At 47.2% G+C, this 21,564-nt stretch overlaps 1 protein-coding gene across 1 annotated transcript in view; it reads left to right on the top strand.

Annotated features, from left to right (window-relative positions):
- Positions 1-21,564, top strand: part of LOC143958197 (IQ domain-containing protein H-like) — a 306,567-nt gene that overhangs the window by 37,752 nt on the left and 247,251 nt on the right. Inside the window, exons 5-6 of the mRNA XM_077467663.1 lie at positions 1,409-1,528; positions 20,650-20,770. Coding sequence (XP_077323789.1) covers positions 1,409-1,528; positions 20,650-20,770 — 241 coding nt within the window. The remainder of the gene's footprint in view (positions 1-1,408; positions 1,529-20,649; positions 20,771-21,564) is intronic.

Below are 21,564 nucleotides of genomic sequence, written 5' to 3'. Positions count from 1 at the left end.
GATTTTTTTTCTAAAATATAGGTGGAGGCAAGAACAAACACTTCACACAATTTCCCCGGAAATTGTAGCTTTTCTAGTTATTATTATTATCATTATAGCCAAATTTACCACCCTTACTCCTCCCACAGCTTTTACACTACCTAGATTGTAATATACCGAAACATGCGGATTGTTCCCGATTGGTGCGCTATTACATTGTGGAACGTTTCACCGAATGGTTTAACATAATATCGTAATTTTTGCGTCTAAATTTGTCCCATAGGAATGAATGGCGAAATGTTCAAAACTAGAGTGGGAGGTGACAAAAGCTGACAACCCCATTATCAGCCAAAACATTATGACCACCCCATGATCAGCCAAAACATTATGTCCACCCCATGATCAGCCAAAACATTATGACCACCCCATGATCAGCCAAAACATTATGTCCACCCCATGATCAGCCAAAACATTATGTCCACCCCATGATCAGCCAAAACATTATGACCACCCCATGATCAGCCAAAACATTATGACCCCCCCAGTTACTCCGCCCACTCCAGTAGGTGGAGGCAAGAACACTTCTCACAATTTCCCCAGAAATTGTAGCTTTTCTAGTTATTATTATTGTACACAATTTTTATAGCGCCAACAGTTTACGCAGCACTTTACAATGTATGGGGGGGGGGACAACACAATTACAAAACAGTTCAATACAAAAGGAACAGGGGGGCGTGGCTCATGGCGCTTACATTCTAAAGTGAGGAGGTGGTGGTACAAAAGGTAATAGCTGCAGGGAATGATTTGATGGGGGGGGGGTGGCTCAGGGACAGTTAGGTGGGTGTGGGATTAAATACCATAAAAAGAAAGCTCTGTTTGTGGGGAAAAAATGATATAAGTGTAATTTGTGTACAGCATTGCATGACTGCGCAATAGGAAGTTAAGGTAACGCAGCGCCGTATCGCAAAAAATGTCCTGTTCACGAAGGGGGATAAATCTTCCAGAGGTCAAGTGGTTAATGTAAAGTTTTTGTTTCTTTGAGTTGATTCCTTTTCTCTATCTTTTTTGTAAACCGTTTTAGGAAAGCTTCATTGTCTTTTTAAGATCAAATCCATATTATTTTGATTTGTTTTTGCGGGGGCCCTTAAACAGAGTGGGGCCCATAAGCCTCTGCCTATTTGGTAATGGGGGACTGATCACCGTATATTTATATCCCTTGACATGGATCACAGTAGAATATTCGTTGTTCTTTTTTTTTTTGCCCTGGCACAGACATGTCTAGCTGGAGGTTCCTCCATTCAGCCTGGAGGTAACATGTGGCTGTGTTCTGTGCACGCTGTGCGTTGTGTATATATATGTATTGGAGCCCACAGTGTGCATGAAAACAGTATGCGATGGTGTGATAATCGTCGATCCCTCTCTGTTCCAGCACAAGCGAGTCTTCAGCACGCGCATCATCTGTAATCCGGAGAAGCCAACCCATCGTGACCTCCTGGACCAGAACTATGGGGTCAGCCTGCCTCTCATCAACTGCAAACCAAAAGCATCTGTAAGTCAGCCGGCTTTACTCAACTTTTATTTTCCACCGAAAAGGCTCAAGTACCATGTACCCTAAAGTGGACCTTCCGCTCATTGGAACCCTCCCCCCCCCTCCAGTGCCACAATTGGCACCTTTCAGGGGGGAAAGGGTGCAGATACCTGTATAGTACAGGTATTTGCACCCACTTTCGGCATAGATATCCGCAGATTCTGCGGGTATTTACGCCACTTCCTGCGGGTCCCCCGTTGTCTGCTGGGAAACACACGGATCCCAGAGACAGCAGGGACCGTCCTTATTGCACAGCGCGACGCAGTAGGGAACCGGGAAATGAAGCCGCAAGGCTCCACTTCCTGATTCCCACACCGAAGATGGCGGCGGCAGCACCCGAGAGCCGATCGAGAGATCGGCTTCGGGTGCCGACATCGCGGGCATGCTGGGCGGGTAAGTGTCCATATTTTAAAAGTCAGCAGCTGCAGTATTTATAGCTGCTGACTTTTAGACCCCTTTCACACCACACCGCCCATAGCGTGGGCGGTAAAACGGCGCTATTTTTAGCGGTGTTTTACTGCTGGATTTGCGGCACATTTTGGCCGCTAGCGGGGAGCTTTTACCCCCCCCCCCCGCTAGCGGCCGAGAAAGGGTTAAAACCGCCGGCAATACGCCGGAATAGCGGCGTTTTGCCGGCGGTATTACAGCGCTGTCCCATTGATTTCAATGGGGAGCAGCGGTGGAGGAGCGGTAAACACAAAGAAGCTGCTGGCAGGACTTTTCCCTGACGTCCTGCAAGCGCACCGCTGTAGTGTGAAAGCCCTCGGGGGGATTTCAGGTGCTATTTCTAACGCTATAGCGCCTGCAAAACGCCCTGGTGTGAAAGGGGTCTAAAAAACAAAAAACTGCGGAACTCCCGCTTTAAATAGTGTCAGAATTGCCTTCCATTTTAATCGCAGATATTTATATAAAGGCCACGTGCAAGGACAATAAAAAAATTGCACATGATTGGATGATGGAAGTCTACCCATTTACTAAGCTCTGGAGCAACTGCGTTTTTCGAAATGCACAGTCTATTTGCCCAATAAACAGACTGGAGCTTCTCAAATGGAGACTTTGAGAATCCTGTGACATCTTTACATCTCATTTTTTAATCTCCGGGGGGGAGGGGTTAACTAATCTTCAGGCCTAAAAAGTGCATTTTAACACATGCGCAAGAAATTGCAAAAAACGGCTCTGAAACATGTAGGGAAGGTATACTTGAAAATGGAAATAAAATAGAGATTTTTTTTTGATGTAGTGTAAAGACGTAAAGCAGGGTCCCATGAAAATCTAGGGCTCCTTCAGAGGTTGCTCGGGGGTTCCTTGAGAAATGAGCAATTTCTGCCTCTCAGATAAGTGTCCACTGACACCATTGATCTTTTTAGCTCTCTGTAAGGCCTGGTTCACACCTATGCGGGTTGCAGTTCGCGGTGTATTTCGCGTTTCTCAATTCACGCTTTTTGATCCATTGAAGTCTATGGAACCAAAAAACAGAAAAAAGTCCCTGGCCCTTTCCATAAAGTGCACAGATGTGAACTACATCCATAGAAAACCATGTTCAATGGACTGTAGTGTGTTTCTGCAAAACTGAAAAACGCACCAAAAAAAAAAATGCAAAGGTGTGAACCAGGCCTAAGGCTGGATTCACACCTAATGGCATTTTTAGTGCTTTTTGCATTTTGCAGATTTGCACTATAGAACGTGTTCCATAGGAAACCATGGTAAATAGACTGCAGTGCACATCTGCAAAATGCAAACTGCACTAAAACTGCATAAGTGTGAACCAGGCCTTGGGGGGGGGGGGGGTAATTCAAGTGTAAGGAGCATTCTTCCCACTGACCATCACACTAAGGCTCGATTCACATCTATGCATGTTGCTTTTGCGCGTTTTTGCAGTGCTTTTTGCGGTGCTTGCCACATTTTTGGACACACGTTTTTGCCGCGATTGTACCACGTTTTTTTTTTTTTTTTTTTTTTTTTTTTTTTTTACACTGTGGTGCAACCAGATATATACAGTGAAAATAAATGGAAAAAAAAAAACGCAAAATGCAAATCGTGGCAAAATCGCCGTAAAAACGCGGTACTTGCGTTTTTGATGCAGGTCCATTGACTTCTATTACATGCAAAACGCTGCATTTTGCATGAAAAAAAGTCCTCGACCCTTTCGCAGAGGCACAAAAATGCATTAATGTGAACATGTTCCATAGGAACCCATGTTAAAAAAAATTCCTTGCATTTCTGCAAAATGCATCAAAAAAAAACGCGTTAGTGTGAATCGAGCCTAAGGCTGGATTCACACCTATGGCATTTTTAGTGCTTTTTGCATTTTGCAGATTTGTACTACAGTCCATTTATCATGGTTTCCTATGGAACACGTTCTGTTGTGCAAATCTGCAAAATGCAAAAAGCACAAAAAATGCCGTAGGTGTGAATCCAGCCTAATGCAGTTTTTCTCAACCTTTTTTCAGTCAAGGCACCCTTTAACATTCTCCAAAATCTCGAGGCACCCCATTCTAAAATGTCAAAAACGAAAACTAAAGCCTCGTACACACGAACGGATTTTCCGGCGGGAGTTGTGTGTGATGACAGGCTGTTGGCGGAAAATCCAACCATTTGTACGCTCCATCGGACAATTGTTGTCGGTTAGATTTTGCGAGCGTGTGTACACAAGGCCGTCGGACAAAAGTCCAAAGTGCAAACACGCATGCTCGGAAGCAAGGGGGAAGCGCTCGGTCTTGTAAACGAGCAATCGTAATGGAGAATTAAGATTTGTGATGTGGCAAATTATGAAATCTGGAAATGCAGCGCACAATTCTCTTCTTCTATAATGGGATAATAATGAAGCTGCTTTGCTGGTGATACTGATGGAGTTATTGCAAAACTAATTTTCAAAATTTTTCTAGTGATATCGTTTTTAAGATCAAAGATACAACTATGTTGGTGTCTCTTATCAATTTTACATTGTATTTTTTTAAATATAACTGCCGACTCCCAAACTGTCATTTGAAGTAAAACACACAGCCAAGTATTATTCTACACAATTGTTTTATTATGCATTAAAAAAAGAAAACAAATAAAATTAGACATGCTAACTGCCAATAGAACTTAACCAAAAAGTGCATTCTATGCATTGAAAAATATAGAAAATACACCAAATCAAATCGTTATTATTCAACCAAAAAATAAAATAAATGCTTCATGCATGTGTCCTGTTTCTTAGTATAGGGGGTCAGCAATGCCAAGAGTTGGTGAAAGCAGGGGTCCGTCATCCGGAAATAATTCCGAAAATCATCCGGATTATTCTCCTGGAGCTCCCGCAGCAAAGGCATATGACAGAATTGGTCACAATTAATAAAGCAACCAATTTTTGGTCCAAGAAATCCTCCTCCTCCTGTTCCTGGACCGGAATTGGGTCAAAGCAATAACTCCAAGGCCAATAATAAATAACATGTTATTTCCTCCGATTCCGCAACATGTCTGGTTGACGAACGGCCGTTCAGAAACATAATGAAAAGCGCAAAATGAAAAGCACAAATCAACACTCGCCAAACTTTTACTAACACGAAATTAACAGAAGGAGCCCAAAGGGTGGTGCTAAAGAGCTGAAAAACAATGTGGTACGTCACTACGTTCATATTTCTTGGCTGACAATTCCTTGTCGTTTGTATGCAAGACAAGTTTGGGCCAACCCCCTTCAGACAAAAGTCTGCGGTTTTGTTGGCCAACAATCCGATCGTGTGTACGAGGCTTAAGTTTTACATAACACAGGAACATCCGCACACATAGGACACCCAACGTTAGAGGTGATGTATTCTTCCAAAGCAAATATAGCTTTGTACACTGGTACTGACTAGTATTCCAATGTTTCTCTTCTCCCCCAGCTAATGTGACTCCCAGAGCTGTCGGAGAGGGGCAGGGCAGGGTCAAACAAGGATGCTATGCAGGTGCCTGACGTCCTCCTTATCATAGGTGTGCGCACACCCTAATCACCTTGCTTGGCTCAGATTCCCCCTGTTTAAACCCCTGATATTTCACCAAAGCCCCCTATCTGGGCTCCCCAAAAATTGTTAAGAAATATTTAATAAAAAAAAAAATTATAAAATTACAAAATAACATAATAGAAATAAAACCCACTGACATCCACTGCCCTACTGACACCGTCATATACACATATGTGTTTAAACTTTGAAGTGCACATCCTAATGCAATAGGCTGTGCACACCTATCCTCCTTTTCAACCAATGAGAGCATTGGTTGTTAGGATGCCGACAGCTAAAAAGTTGTAATGATGCACAATGAAAACCTGTACCCTTTGTGTAATTAAAAGGCAGGCTTGATCCACCTGCTGGCTTGTATACAATTTCTGAGCAATTTCTAGGCCTTTTGCCAAGGCACTCTTGAAGAAACCTAACGGCACCCCTTAAAAAAAAGGTGGCACTTTAACCACTTGCCGCCCGCCCTATAGGCAAATGATGGCTGCAAAGTGGTTTCAAAATCCTGACCAGACATCATAGGACATCCGGTAGCCCCCGTGGGCGCGCATCGCGGCGATCGTTGTTGCGGGGTGTCAGTCTGACACCCCGCGACTACGATCTCGGTAAAGAGTCTCCGACGGAGACTCTTTACCACGTGATCAGCCGTGTCCAATCACGGCTGATCACAGTGTAAATAGGAAGAGTCAGTGATCGGCTTTTCCTCACTCGCGTCTGTCAGACATGAGTAGATGAAAGCCGATCGGCTGCTCCTCTGACGGGGGGTCTGTGCTGATCGATTATCAGCACAGCCCCCCCCGAGGATGCCCACACTGGACCACCAGGGACGCCACCAGACCACCAGGGATGCCCAACACCAGGTATGCCACCCTAGACCACCAGGGATGCCAGTCAGTGCCCACAATGGATGCCAAGCAGTGCCCACAATGGATGCCAATCAGTGCCCACAATGGGCATCACTGTTTGGCATGCATTATTTTTTGGCACTGATTGGCATCCTTCAGTACAAAACAATGCAATACAATGTCGCCTATCAGTGCCCATCCGTGCCACCTATCAGTGCCCATCCGTGCCACCTATCAGTGCCCATCCATGCCAACTATCAGTGCCTATCCATGCCCATCTGTGCCACCTATCCATGCCCATTCATGCCGCCTATCCATGCCAATCGGTGCCAGCTATCAGTGCCAATTTGTGCCACCTATCAGTGTCCATCCGTGTCACCCATCAGTGCCACCTATCAGTGCCGCCTATCAGTGCCACATATCAGTGCCCATAAATGCCACCTCATCAGTGCCTTTCATTGGTGCCACCTCATCAGTGCCCATCAGTGTCGCCCTATCAGTGCCCGTCAGTGCAGCCCCATCAGTGCTCATCAGTGAAGGAGAAAACATACTTATTTACAGTTTTGAAACTGAAACAAAAAAACATTTTTTTTTTCAAAATTTTCGGTATTTTTTTATTTGTTTAGCAAAAAATAAAAACCGCAGAGGTGATCAAATACCACCAAAAGAAAGCTCTATTTGTGGGGAAAAAAATGATAAAAAATTTAATTTGGGTACAGTGTAGCATGACCGCGCAATTGTCATTCAAAGTGCGACAGCGCTAAAAGCTCAAAATTGGTCTGGGCAGGAAGGTGTTTAAGTGCCCCCCCGGTATTGAGGTGGTTAAGAGAGTTACTACTGGTGGTGCAACAAGGGCTTAACGACGGTTCGGACTTTATTGACCTCTTGGAGCATCATCACCTTTTAATACCTCAAGGACACATATGACATTTCAGATTCTGAGAAATTCCACCATCTCCAAATCCATCAACTGTTGGAATCCCTGCCAAAAAACCATGACAGGTCAACGACGGCAACGGCATTTGAAACCAGATGTCGGACGTCCCCCATAACCTGATGCCTCATCTCTTTATTATACTCTTCCATACTAAACAAATCTAACTCGCTGCTCCAACTGGGAAAGGGACTTTGGTACCATGCAAACTTCTTCGACTTGGGAAAAAATCCAGGAGGCGTCCTTCTCCCCCGGAATGTAACAACTTAAGAAAAACTCCTTCAAAGTCTTGTCCTGGTGGTATTTTACTCCAGCTAGAATTGCTAAATGCCTCCCTATTACCCTTCTACATGCTTTAGGACAGTGATGGCGAAACTTGGCTCTCCAGATGTTTTGGAACTACATTTCCCATGATGCTCAACTACACTACAGAGTGCATGAGAATCATGGGAAATGTAGTTCCAAAACATTTGGGGTGCCAAGGTTCGCCATCACTGCTTTAGGAGATGCTCAGACCTAGGAGACATGAAGCATATATGGTGGACATGCCCTAAGGTCAAACGACTGTGGATAAAAGTCTGTAAGATGGTGAATTTGGTGTTACATATACATTTACAAAAAGACCCTTGGGGGGTACTCCTACACAAACTGATAGCAGGAGCTACCAAGCGAGAGCGCACCCTTGTGACCCATATATTCTTAGCCATGGGACGATTACAAAAGTGTAGAAGGCGCCGATTCTGAACTTCGATGAAGTGAAAAGTTGTGTGCACGGTACCCTGATAAATAACGAATTGACGGCGATGCCAACCGACAGACATTACAAATTCTTACGTACCTGGCAGTCCTAGCTAGATTACTTCCCATCAACGCAACTGCCTATGTGCTTCCTGGAACTGTAATCTAATACCATGTGTTAATATACCCATAGTGAGCCTCCAGGACAGAGATGGCCTCCCCCCCCCCCTTTTTTTTCCCTCTCTCTTACCCCCTACTTCTTTTCCTTTTTCTTTTACCTTTCCATCTTTCTCCGCCCCAGTAATGGCTTTTTGCCCATGAATAAGAGCGGTACCTCTATTTGGTCCCATGGATGATTGTATTGTTCATTCTGGCTCCAGGGCCCCAAGTTGAAGGGCCCTTTTTGGAAACAAAGCACATCGCAGTTCCAAGCAGGGAACTGATAATTGATCATCTAACAATTGAATGTTGCTTGGACCTTGTGACAGACCTAGCTGGGACCGAGGCTCTTGGACGGGACTGAATGCGAGCCTCTTGCCTTGTGATTATGGGCCCTCGCATTTGGGGGAACGGTGCTCTTAGTGAGCTGTATGCCTGGGGACCCCTGAGGTGGTGGATTTGGCGGCGGCCTTGTGGCTCTCAGTCTTCTTGGGCAGCAGCATGGCCTGGATGTTGGGCAGGACACCTCCCTGGGCGATGGTGACACCGCCCAGCAGCTTGTCGAGCTCCTCGTCGTTGCGGACGGCCAGCTGGAGGTGTCGGGGAATGATGCGGGTCTTCTTGTTGTTGCGGATGGCGTTGCCGGCCAGCTCGAGGATCTCAGCCGTGAGATACTCGAGGATGGCGGCCAGATAGATGGGATCTCCGGCCCCGACCCGCTCGGCATAGTTGCCCTTCCTCAGCAGACGGTGAACACGACCGACTGGGAACTGCAGACCGGCCCGGGATGATCGGGTCTTGGCCTTAGCCCAAACCTTGCCTCCTTGTTTTCCGCGGCCAGACATTGTGCGTTTCCTGTGTCGTCATTTCTACATCATTGTTTAATGTTTGATCGGAATTCTCTACAAACGATCGGACAAAGTCCAGTCGGATCATGTTGTCGGAAAATTTTATAGCCCAGCTCTAAAACTTTGTCGGTCGGATATTCCGACGGAAACAGTCCGATGGAACCCACACACAGTCGGATTATCCGACAACACGGCTTGATCGGACATTTTCCTGTCGGAATTTCCTCCTTCAAAGCCCTTGTAAACACTGTAGGAAATTGCGACGGGAAAATGTCCGATAGGACCGTGTTGTCGGATAATCCGACTGTGTGTGGGTTCCATCGGACTGTTTCCGTCTGAATATCCGACCGACAAAGTTTTAGAGCTGGGCTATAAAATTTTCCGACAACACAATCCGATCGGACTTTGTCCGATCGTTTGTAGACAATTCCGATCGGACAAAGTGTGCCACGCATGCTCAGATCAAATTCCTAGACCAAAGCTATTGGCTACTAGCCTGAACGTAGTCCCGTCGTAACGAAATAACGTCATCACGTTGCGAACGATGTATGTATGCAACACCAGTTTTGGACAAAATTTTGTTGTCAGAATGTCTGACCGTGTGTACAAGGGCTCCTTTGCGTTAAAGTGGTTGAGAAAGGGCGGATGTAAGGAAATATAACTGCACCCAACGCCCTTTTTCTTCCTTTTTACCTCTAGCATGGCGTTTGGTAGTGCCAGTCCTATTGTTCACCGATGTCCGCGTTCTCTACAACTACAGACTAGCACTCCATAATAATCCACATTTCATGCTCTTGTTGGAGGATTGTCATGGTGATTTGCGTTCATTGTAATCAAATTGATGTTTTTTCCTTGGAATGTATTTACTATATCGGTAATGGGAAGCGTGACAATCTCCCTGATCGAATGGAGGGGTAATTGTGTGTGTAAAGTGGGGGGGGGGGGGAGGAATTATACAAGAGAGAGAGAAAAAAAAAAACAAGCTTGGAACTAATTGCCGGAGATTTGGATCTGATTGGAGTCAGCGTTCCTTGCACCTCGAATCTGGGGACGTTCTGATATGCTCCATCTGGGATGACAGGGAGAGGAGGATTCTGCTGGTAAACAAATTAATCTTTGAAAAGGTCACCATTTGTTGTAAGTTTTTATCCAGTGCTTGTCATGTGGAATAGAAGACTGGCTGTCATTTCGCTATGCAGGGGTGCGCGGTGAGCCTGCGAACACTGCTTCTCCACCGCGCACCAAATCCCTGGAAACAGCTCAGTGCCTGCTTGCAATGCCATGGACGGCTGCGTTACATCTGTCTCTGGACAGGAAGCGAGGGCCACCGCTGAATTCCAATAAGATGGGCCCACGCTTTTCTGCCTGGCCTTCTGCCCACGTGCAAAGCACCAGGCATATTGAGCCAGCTCATATCTTTCCTGCCTCAAACACCAACCCCCCCCCTTATCCTACCATCCTCCCCTCACTCCTTTCTGCTCCGCTGCTGTCACCCGCGTTGTGAAACAGATGTGGCGTTTGCAAAAGTTCTGCATGCATTCCCTCTGCCGCACCTGCCGCTTCCAGCTCTGCTGAGGTCCAGGAGCCAGAAATTCTTTGGGCGCTGCAAGGCAGCGGCGACACGTCTTGTGATATTTCTGACGAGGAGAATACAACTTTGATGAAGTCTACCGGAGTTCAGTACTTGCTTAACCACTTAACGATCGGAAGATTCCCCCCCCCCCCAGTAATGACCAGGCCATTTTTTGCCTTTCTTTAACTGACAATTGCGCGGTCGTGCGCCTCTGTACCCAAACAAAATTGACGTCCTTTTTTTTTTCCACAAATAGAGCTTATATATAGCAGAATAATGGCCAGGCAGGGGGTTTCATTGTTCTGAGTGGATGTCGTATGACATCCTTCAGAGCAAGACGCTTGTGCGTGCCCCCCGGGGGGAGTGCAGCACGGTGATTGGTGGTGCAGTGTGCAGCGAGCCTATGATGTAGGCTCTTTACCATGTGATCAGCTGTCTCCAATTAGTGCAATTGTTATTAGTGCATCCCCACCAGTGATGCTAATCGGTGTCCACTAATGAAGCCAATCAGTGCCTATCAGTGATGCCTGTCAGTGCCCATCAGTACTGCCTATCAGTGATGCTAATCAGTGCTCACCAGTGAAGCCAATCAGTGCCTATCAGTGATGGCTGTCAGTGCCGCCTATCACTGCTGCCCATCAGAGCCTATCAGTGCAGCCCATTCGTGCCCATCAGTGCTGCATCATAGTGCCCTCAGGGGCATTGCTGGGTCTACGAAAGATCTGGGGCTAAAGCCCATAGCAGCGAAGTAAAGAAAGTCATATTTTTGGACAGGCATACACATGTATATAATGTATATAATATACGTGTATGTGTGTATATATAATATATACAGTATCTCACAAAAGTGAGTACACCCCTCACATTTTTGTAAATCTTTTCTTCTCTCTTTGCCCTTGTACACACGATCGGAGAATCCGTCGGAATGTGTCCTATCGGACCGTGTTGTCGGATTATCCGACTGTGTGTGTGGTCTGCATCGGACTGATTCCGTCGGAATATCCGTCGGACCAAATTTTCAAACTTGCTGGAAATATTTTCCGACAAACTGGTCCGATAGGACATACTTCGATCATGTGTAGAGAATTCCGATCAGACAAAGTGCCACGCATGCTCAGATCAAATTCCTACATCAAAGGTATTGGCTACTAGCCTGAACGTAGTCCCATCGTAACGAAATTACGTCATCACGTTCTGAAAGATCGGATTTTTCGACAACTTTGTCCGACCGTGTGTATGCAACAGTTTTGGACAAGATCCGACAGACAAAATCCGACGGATTTGGTTGTCGAAATGTCCGACCGTGTGTACAAGGGCCTTGTCTGCCGCAATGTTGCAGTCCCGCTAAAAATCGCAGATCCCCGCCATTACTAGTAAAAAAAAAAAAAAAATTGTAATAAACATGCCATAAAAATACCCCCTATTTTGTAGACGCTATAACTTTAGCGCAAACCAATCAATATACGCTTAAGGCGATTTTTTTTTTTTACCAAAAATATGTAGAAGAATACGTATCGGCCTAAACTGATGAAGACATTTATTTTTTTTGGATACAGTATCTCACAAAAGTGAGTACACCCCTCACATTTTTGTAAATATTTAATTGTATCTTTTCATGTGACAACACTGAAGAAATGACACTTGTCTACAATGTAAAGTAGTGAGTGTACAGCTTGTATAACAGTGTAAATTTCCTGTCCCCTCAAAATAACTCAACACACAGCCATTAATGTCTAAACCGCTGGCAACAAAAGTCAGTACACCCCTAAGTGAAAATGTCCAAATTGGGCCCAATTATCCATTTTCCCTCCTTGGTGTCATGTGACTCGTTAGTGTTACAAGGTCTCAGGTGTGAATGGGGAGCAGGTGTGTTAAATTTGGTGTTATCGCTCTCACTCTCTCATACTGGTCACTGGAAGTTCAACATGGCACCTCATGGCAAAGAACTCTCTAAAGAGCTGAAAAAAAGAATTGTTGCTCTACATAAAGATGGCCTAGACTATAAGAAGATTGGCAAGACCCTGAAACTGAGCTGCAGCACGGTGGCCAAGACCATACAGCGGTATAACAGGACAGGTTCCCCTCAGAACAGGCCTCGCCATGGTCCACCAAAGAAGTTGAGGTCACGTGCTCAGCGTCCTATCCAGAGGTTGTCTTTGGGAAATAGACGTATGAGTGCTGCCAGCATTGCTGCAGAGGTTGTAGGGGTGGGGGTTCAGCCTGTCAGTGCTCAGACCATACGCCGCACACTGCATCAAATTGGTCTGCATGGCTGTCGTCCCACAAGAAAGCCTCTTCTAAAGATGATGTACAAGAAAGCCTGCAAACAGATTGCTGAAGACAAGCAGACTAAGGACATGGATTACTGGAACCATGTCCTGTGGTCTGATGAGACCAAGATAAATGTATTTGGTGTCAGATGGTGACAAGCGTGTGTGGGGGCAACCAGGTGAGGAGGACAAAGACAAGTGTGTCTTGTCTGCAGTCAAGCATGGTGGTGGGAGTGTCATGGTCTGGGGCTGCATGAGTGCTGCCAGCACTGGGGGGCTACAGTTCATTGAGGGAACCATGAATGGCAACATGTACTGTGACATACTGAAGCAGAGCATGATCCCCTCCCTTCAGAGACTGGGCCGCAGGGCAGTATTCCAACATGATAACCACCCCAAACACACCTCCAAGATGATCACTGCCTTGCTAAAGAAGCTGAGGGTAAAGGTGATGGACTGGCCAAGCATGTCTCCAGACCTAAACCCTATTGAGCATCTGTGGGGCATCCTCAGACAGGAGGTGGAGGAGTGCAAGGTCTCCAACATCCACCAGCTCTATGATGTCATCATGGAGGAGTGGAAGAGACTCCAGTGACAACCTGTGAAGCTCTGGTTACCTCCATGCCCAAGAGGGTTAAGGCAGTGCTGGAAAATAATGGTGGCCACACAAAATATTGACACTTTGGGCCCAATTTGGACATTTTCACTTAGGGGTGTACTCACTTTTGTTGCCAGCGGTTTAGACATTAATGGCTGTGTGTTGAGTTATTTTGAGGGGACGGCAAATTTACACCGTTATACAAGCTGTACACTCACTACTTTACATTGTAGACAAGTGTCATTTCTTCAGTGTTGTCACATGAAAAAATATTTACAAAAATGTGAGGCATGTACTCACTTTTGTGAGATACAGTATGCAAAAATATATATATATATATCTTCATCAGTTTAGGCTGTATTCTTCTACATATTTTTGGTAAAAAATAAGCGTATTTTTTTACTAGTAATGGCGGTGATCAGCGATTTTTAGCGGGACTGCGACTTTGCGGCAGACAAATCGGACACTTTTGACACTTTTTTTGGGACTAGTGACATTTATACAGCGATTAGTGCTATAAAAATGCACTGATTGCTGTATAAATTACATTAGCAGGGAAGGGGTTAACACTAGTGGTGATCAAGGGGTTAAATGTGTTCCCTAGGGAGGTGTTTCTAGCTGTGGGGGGAGGGGACTGACTGGGAGTACAGAGAGATCACTGTTCCTAATCACTAGGGACAGACAATCACTTTGTACTTCCCTGTTTGAACGGGGATCTGTTTGTTTACATTGACAGGTCCCCGTCCTGGCTCTCTGGAGTGATCGTGGGTGGGCGCCGGCCACGTGCATCAGCTCCCCCGCCATGCAGCGGGGCCCACGTCACCTTCTAAGGCTGTAAAACGGGCCGATGTACAGCTACGTCGATTCACAGGAACGAGCCGATCTGCTGCAGTATAATGACGGCGGCTGGCCGGCAAGTGGTTAAGGGGTTATTAAACCCAAATACAAACATTTCATGTAGAATTCCAGCTTGGACCAATGTAACTATGTACAGTATATATCAGGGGTAGGCAACCTTTGAGAGGCGGACATCTACCTAAACAACATGAAAGAGATTAAAGATCACTGGGGGGTTCCGTGCCCTTATTATTTTTATATTTTTTTTATAAATTATCTAGCAAGGCCTAACTAAATAGTAAGAAAAATACAGAAAAATATAATAGAACAAATGTCACTGTAAAAATATAATGTTACTCGGCCTATAGCAGAATGATGACCATTGCTCTGAATGGATGTTGTATGACATCCTTCAAAACAAGACACTCTTGCATGCCCCCGGGGGAGCGCAACATGGTGATTGGTGGTGCAGTGAGCCTATGACGTAGGCTTTTTACCATGTGATCAGCTGTGTCCAGTTAGTGCATTTATTATCAGTGCAGCCCCACCAGTGAAGCTAATCAGTGCCTATCAGTGATGCCTGTCAGTGCCCATCAATGCCGCCTATCAGTGATGCTAATCAGTGCCCATCAGTGCTGCTAGGCCTACAAAAGATCTGGGGCTAAAGCCCATAGCAGCGAAGTAAAGAAAGCCATATGGGTGGGCGTACACATGTATATAATATATATATATATATGTGTGTGTGTGTATATATATATATATATATATATACCGTGTATATATATATATATTATCTTTACATCTGAGAGCGGATCTCCTCTTAAATCAGGGTCCCAGAGAGCCCCCCCCCCACTTACATCAGGGTCCCCAGAGTGCCCCCCTTACATCAGGTTCCCCAGAGTGCCCCTCTTACATCAGGGTCCCCAGAGTGCCCCTCTTACATCAAGGTCCTTAGACAGCCCCAGGGCTCAGGAGTTCACTACATAAAGAATGCAGGGCTCAGCTGTGCCCATCTATGCAGCCTCACCAGTGCCCAGCAATGCAGCCTCACCCGTGCCCAGGAATGCAACCTCACCTGGGCCCACATCTCGGCCTCACCAGTGCCCAGGAATGCAACCTCACCTGTGCCCAGGGATGCAGTCTCACCTGTACCCAGCAGTGCAGCCTCACCTGTGCCCACATCACAGCTTCACCTGTGCCCAGGAATCCAGCCTCACATGTTCCCACATCTCAGCCTCACCAGTGCCAGCAATGGAGCCTCACCTATGCCCAGGAATTCAGCCTCACCTGTGCCAACATCTCAGCCTCACCAGTGCCCAGCAATGTAGCCTCACCTGTGCCCACATCTCAGCCTCACCAGTGCCCAGCAATGCAGCCTTACCTGTGCCCAGGAATTCAGCCTCACCAGTGCCCAGCAATGCAGCCTCACCTGTGCCCACATCTCAGCCTCACCAGTGCCCAGCAATGCAGCCTCACCTGTGCCCAGGAAAGCTGCCTTAGCTGTGCACACATCTCAACCTCAGCAGTGCCCAGAAATGCAGCCTCACCGGTGCCCAGCATTGCAGCTTCACAGGTGTCCAGGAATGTAGCCTCACCTGTGCCCACATCTCAGCCTCACCAGTGCTCAGCCATGCAGCCTCACCTGTGCCCACAGCTCAGCCTCACTAGTGCACAGCAATGCAACCTCACCTGTGCCCACATCTCAGCCTCACCAGTGCCCAGCAATGCAGCCTCACCAGTGCCCAGCAATGCAGCCTCACCTGTGCCCACATCTCAGCCTCACCAGTGTCCAGCCTCACCTGTGCTCAGGAATGCATCCTCACCTGTGCCCAGGAATGCAGCCTTACCTGTGCCCACATCGCCCTCACCTGTTCCGGAGTTGGGAGAGGAAGAGGAGAGCCAGCTGGATCATCACACAGGCCAGCGTCTGCCGCTGTGTCACCTTTCATTTGAATCGCCGGTTGCCCACCGCCTATTTGATCGTCTCTCACCTATGATAGGCAGCACGTCCCAGCACTGGACAAGTGTGCTGTCTGTCAAAGGAGCCATACCTGGAGGCGGGATTTAGTGATGGCAGGCACAATTCAATTAAAGCTAACACAGCAGGAGACGTCGGCCTGACACCCGCCAGTGTGTGGCACCCGGGCGGACTGCCCCCCCCCCCTTCCGCAGCACCCACCCTGGTCACCCTAGAGACTCTGGGCCTGTAGGCCCCAGGTTCAAGGCTATAGCCCCAGAAGGCACCCCCTATCGACACCACTGGTGCCTCCTCATCAGTGCCAGCTCATCAGTGCCCATCCATGCAGCCTCATCAGCGCACATGAGTGAAGAATAAAAATTACTTATTTACAACATTTTATAACCGAAACTAAGAAAACCCCCTTTGTTTTTTGTTTTGTTTTTTTTCAGGCTTTTTTCATTTGTTTAGCAAAAAATAAAAAAACACAGTGGTGAATAAATATGACCAAAAGAAAATTTGTGTGAAAAAAATGATAAATATTTTGTATGGGTACAGCGTAGCATGACTGCGCAAATGTCATTCATAGTGTGACAGTGCTGAAGGTTGAAAATTGGCCTGGGCAGGAAGGGGGTAAAAGTTCCTGGTATTGACGTGGTTAAAGTATAACTGCAAACATTTTTTTTTTTTTTAAGTTTTGGATGGAGTGGAGAGGGATTAGAACCCCTGTCAGTTTTTAGAATTGTCTGTGCCTCTGTTCAGGAAATGTAAAAGAAAACCTCACATTTTGGGTTGTCCCCAGATAAGTAGTAGAGGGTAAATCTTCCAATGGGGACACTAGTTCTGGTAACCTGGGGGTCCCCAAGAAATGTCCTTAATTTTAAGGAATTTCCTTTCACTTCCTGTTTGGCTATGGGACAGGAAGTGAAGGGAAATCTCTGCAATGGGACACAAATGGAAAAAAAAAAAACACTGACGGGTTATAACCCTCACTTACTATCCACAATGAAGAAAAAACGTTTTGCCAATAGTTCTACATTGAGAGTCTAACGGAATAGCAGGGGGATCCTGACCTTACTGGGGCAAGCACATCATCGGTTTCTAGGTCGCTTGCTGTCCAGGTCACCACAATGCAGCGGGGGGGGGGTTGGGGACCCCTACACTAGAGAGAAATAAAATGGAAAGGCACTGCCTGAGGGTATTGAATAAAGTGGCAAACTCCAGCAAGGAGGTACAACCAGTACAGATTCCCCCTAATATACATCTGTCCTCCACCAGTACTACTCCCCCCCCAGTACAGATCCCCCCCTTCAGCAGTACAGCTCCCCCTGAGTACAGCCCCCCTACCAGTACAGCTTGCCCCCAGGATAGATCCACCACTGGTACGGATCTCCCCAGTACAGATTCCCTTCCACCCCCCTACTGTCACCAGTGCAGCTCCCCCAGTACAGATCCCCCCAGTACAGATCCATCCCCTCCCCAGATGTACAGCTTCCCCTAAGTACAGCTCGCCCCACCACACATCTCCTACTAGTACAGATCCCCCACCAGTACAGCTCGCCGCAGGACACATCTCCAACTAGTACAGATCCCCCCACCAGTACAGCTCACCCCACCACACATCTCCTACTAGTACAGCTCCTCTCACCAGTACAGCTCCCCCCAAGACACATCTCCTACTAGTACAGCTCACCCCACCACACATCTCCTACTAGTACAGATCCCTCCACCAGTACAGCTCCCCCCAAGACACATCTCCTACTAGTACAGATCCCCCCACCAGTACAGCTCCCCCCAAGACACATCTCCTACTAGTACAGCTCACCCCACCACACATCTCCTACTAGTACAGATCCCTCCACCAGTACAGCTCCCCCCAGGACACATCTCCTACTAGTACAGATCCCCCCACCAGTACAGCTCCCCCCATGACACATCTCCTACTAGTACAGATCCCTCCACCAGTACAGCTCACCCCAGGACACATCTCCTACTAGTACAGATCCCTCCACCAGTACAGCTCCCCCCATGACACATCTCCTACTAGTACAGATCCCCCCACCAGTACAGCTCCCCCCAGGACACATCTCCTACTAGTACAGATCCCTCCACCAGTACAGCTCCCCCCAGGACACATCTCCTACTAGTACAGATCCCCCACCAGTACAGCTCCCCCCATGACACATCTCCTACTAGTACAGATCCCCCCACCAGTACAGCTCCCCCCAGGACACATCTCCTACTAGTACAGATCCCCCCACCAGTACAGCTCCCCCCAGGACACATCTCCTACTAGTACAGATCCCTCCACCAGTACAGCTCCCCCCAGGACACATCTCCTACTAGTACAGATCCCCCCACCAGTACAGCTCCCCCCAGGACACATCTCCTACTAGTACAGATCCCCCCACCAGTACAGCTCCCCCCAGGACACATCTCCTACTAGTACAGATCCCCCCCACCAGTACAGCTCCCCCCAGGACACATCTCCCACTAATACAGATCCCCCCACCAGTACAGCTCCCACATCTCCTACTAGTACAGATCCCCCCACCAGTACAGCTCCCCCCAGGACACATCTCCTACTAGTACAGATCCCCCCACCAGTACAGCTCCCCCCAGGACACATCTCCTACTAGTACAGATCCCCCCACCAGTACAGCTCCCCCCAGGACACATCTCCCACTAATACAGATCCCCCACCAGTGCAGCTCACCTCACCACACATCTCCTACTAGTACAGATCCCCCCACCAGTACAGCTCGCCCCAGGACACATCTCCTACTAGTACAGATCCCCCCACCAGTACAGCTCCCCCCAGGACACATCTCCTACTAGTACAGATCCCCCCACCAGTACAGCTCCCCCCAGGACACATCTCCTACTAGTACAGATCCCCCCACCAGTACAGCTCACCCCAGAACACATCTCCTACTAGTACAGATCCCCCCACCAGTACAGCTCGCCTCAGGACACATCTCCTACTAGTACAGATCCCCCCACCAGTACAGCTCGCCCGAGGACACATCTCCTACTAGTACAGATCCCCCCACCAGTACAGCTCGCCCCAGGACACATCTCCTACTAGTACAGATCCCCCCACCAGTACAGCTCGCCCCAGGACACATCTCCTATTAGTACAGATCCCCCACCAGTACAGCTCACCCCAGAACACATCTCCTACTAGTACAGATCCCCCCACCAGTACAGCTCGCCCCAGGACACATCTCCTACTAGTACAGATCCCCCACCAGTACAGCTCACCCCAGGACACATCTCCTACTAGTACAGATCCCCCCACCAGTACAGCTCGCCTCAGGACACATCTCCTACTAGTACAGATCCCCCCACCGGTACAGCTCGCCCCAGGACACATCTCCTACTAGTACAGATCCCCCACCAGTACAGCTCACCCCAGAACACATCTCCTACTAGTACAGATCCCCCACCAGTACAGCTCACCCCAGAACACATCTCCTACTAGTACAGATCCCCCCACCAGTACAGCTCGCCCCAGGACACATCTCCTCCTAGTACAGATCCCCCACTATTACAGCTCGCCCCAGGACACATCTGCTAGTACAGATCCCCCACTATTACAGCTCGCCCCAGGGCACATCTCCTACTAGTACAGATCCCCCACCAGTACAGCTCGCCCCAGGACACATCTCCCACTAGTACAGCTCGCCCCAGGACACATCTCCTACTAGTACAGCTCCCCCCACCAGTACAGCTCGCCCCAGGAGGAATATTTACCCATCATTGGTGTCAGTGGGAGTAATAGGGGTTGATTTACTAAAGGCAAATAGACAGTTGGTCCCGAGCTTAGTAAATGTGCAGAAGCTCTGCTGACGTCCATCATCCAATCATGTGCAAGAAAAAATTGAGTTTTTCTAAATTTTCCTTGCATGTAATTGGGTATTCTTTGCAAAGCAAAGCTTTACCTCATTTACTAATCTCTGGAGCAACTACACTTTGCAAAGTACACAGTCTTTTTGACTTCAGTAAATCCACCCCATAGTGTCCAATCATTGGTGTCAGTGGAAGGAGTGGTGCCCCAAGTGCGAGATAAATGCAAGAAAATGACAGTATTCGGCCTGCAGGCCGCAGTTTTGGAGACTCCTGCTTTAAAACAATGTCAATGGTTCAGTAAGTACGGCAGCTATTTTATCTAAGGGAAATTTCCCAACACATGACCTGTTGTGGGTACTTAAGGACCGAGGTTGGGAACCACTGTAATAAAGCATTCCAATGTCCCTTCTTCGATGTCACAGAAGAATGATATCATCACTTTTTTTTTTTAATGGTGGCGACTTTGCATACCTTGGATTAAATGCAGCTTCTTCTAGGTGCCTATGGAGAAGATTGTCAGAGGACCTACCATCAGCCACCTTTCAGTGTTACCGGCCTCACACCGTATGGACGCCTCTCTGACTCCACCACCAGTGCATGAAAAAGATGTACAAAAAGGTGAGATCTCCCGCTAAAGACAATACAAAGACTATGCTGGAGGATAATGACTTGTACCCAACACCTGTTTTCCCCCGTGGCCCATGACAGCATAATATATATTACACGCAATGTATGTTACCATGATGAGGTCAGGCCTTGTTTATGTCCCCTAAGGGGTGATTAATAGTGTTATTATTATTATTTTTTTTTGGTTCTATTTTTGGGTTTTAATGTTCAGGCGGAAATGTTCCTGTTAAAAGAAATGCATCATTGTTTAACAATTCTATACATTTTCTAATATCTGAAACTCGAGATTTGTTTTTTTCAGTTTCTATCATTTTTATTGGTCTTAGAAAGAGAAAATAACAACGATCAGGCCCACAGAGGGGCTTGGACATCTGGGGCAAGACCGGTCACATACTTAGTCAACCAAGAAAAATTCCCCCTAAATGGGTGGGATTTTGAATGACCACTTTGTACATTTTGTGAACCTTTGTCTGGTGTTGGTGGTCATTCAAAATCCCACCCATTTAGTGGGATTTTATCTTTCGTAGAGTCTAAGCCCCTGTACACACGGTCGGAGATTTCGACAACCAAATCCGTCGGATTTTGTCCGTCGGATTTTGTCCGAAACTGTTGCATACACACGGTCGGACAAAGTTGTCGAAAAATCTGATCTTTCAGAACGTGATGACATAATTTCGTTACAATGGGACTACATTCAGGCTAGTAGCCAATAGCTTTGATGTAGGAATTTGACCTGAACATGCGTGGCACTTTGTCCGATCGGAATTCTCTACACATGATCGGAG

This window comes from Lithobates pipiens, unplaced genomic scaffold, assembly GCF_037356315.1.
Source record: "Lithobates pipiens isolate NorthernLeopardFrog02 unplaced genomic scaffold, aLitPip1_a1.2 Scaffold_6, whole genome shotgun sequence".
Taxonomy (NCBI): Eukaryota; Metazoa; Chordata; class Amphibia; order Anura; family Ranidae; genus Lithobates; species Lithobates pipiens.
Note: the sequence above shows the minus strand (reverse complement) of the source record. Positions and strands in the feature narration are given on the sequence as shown.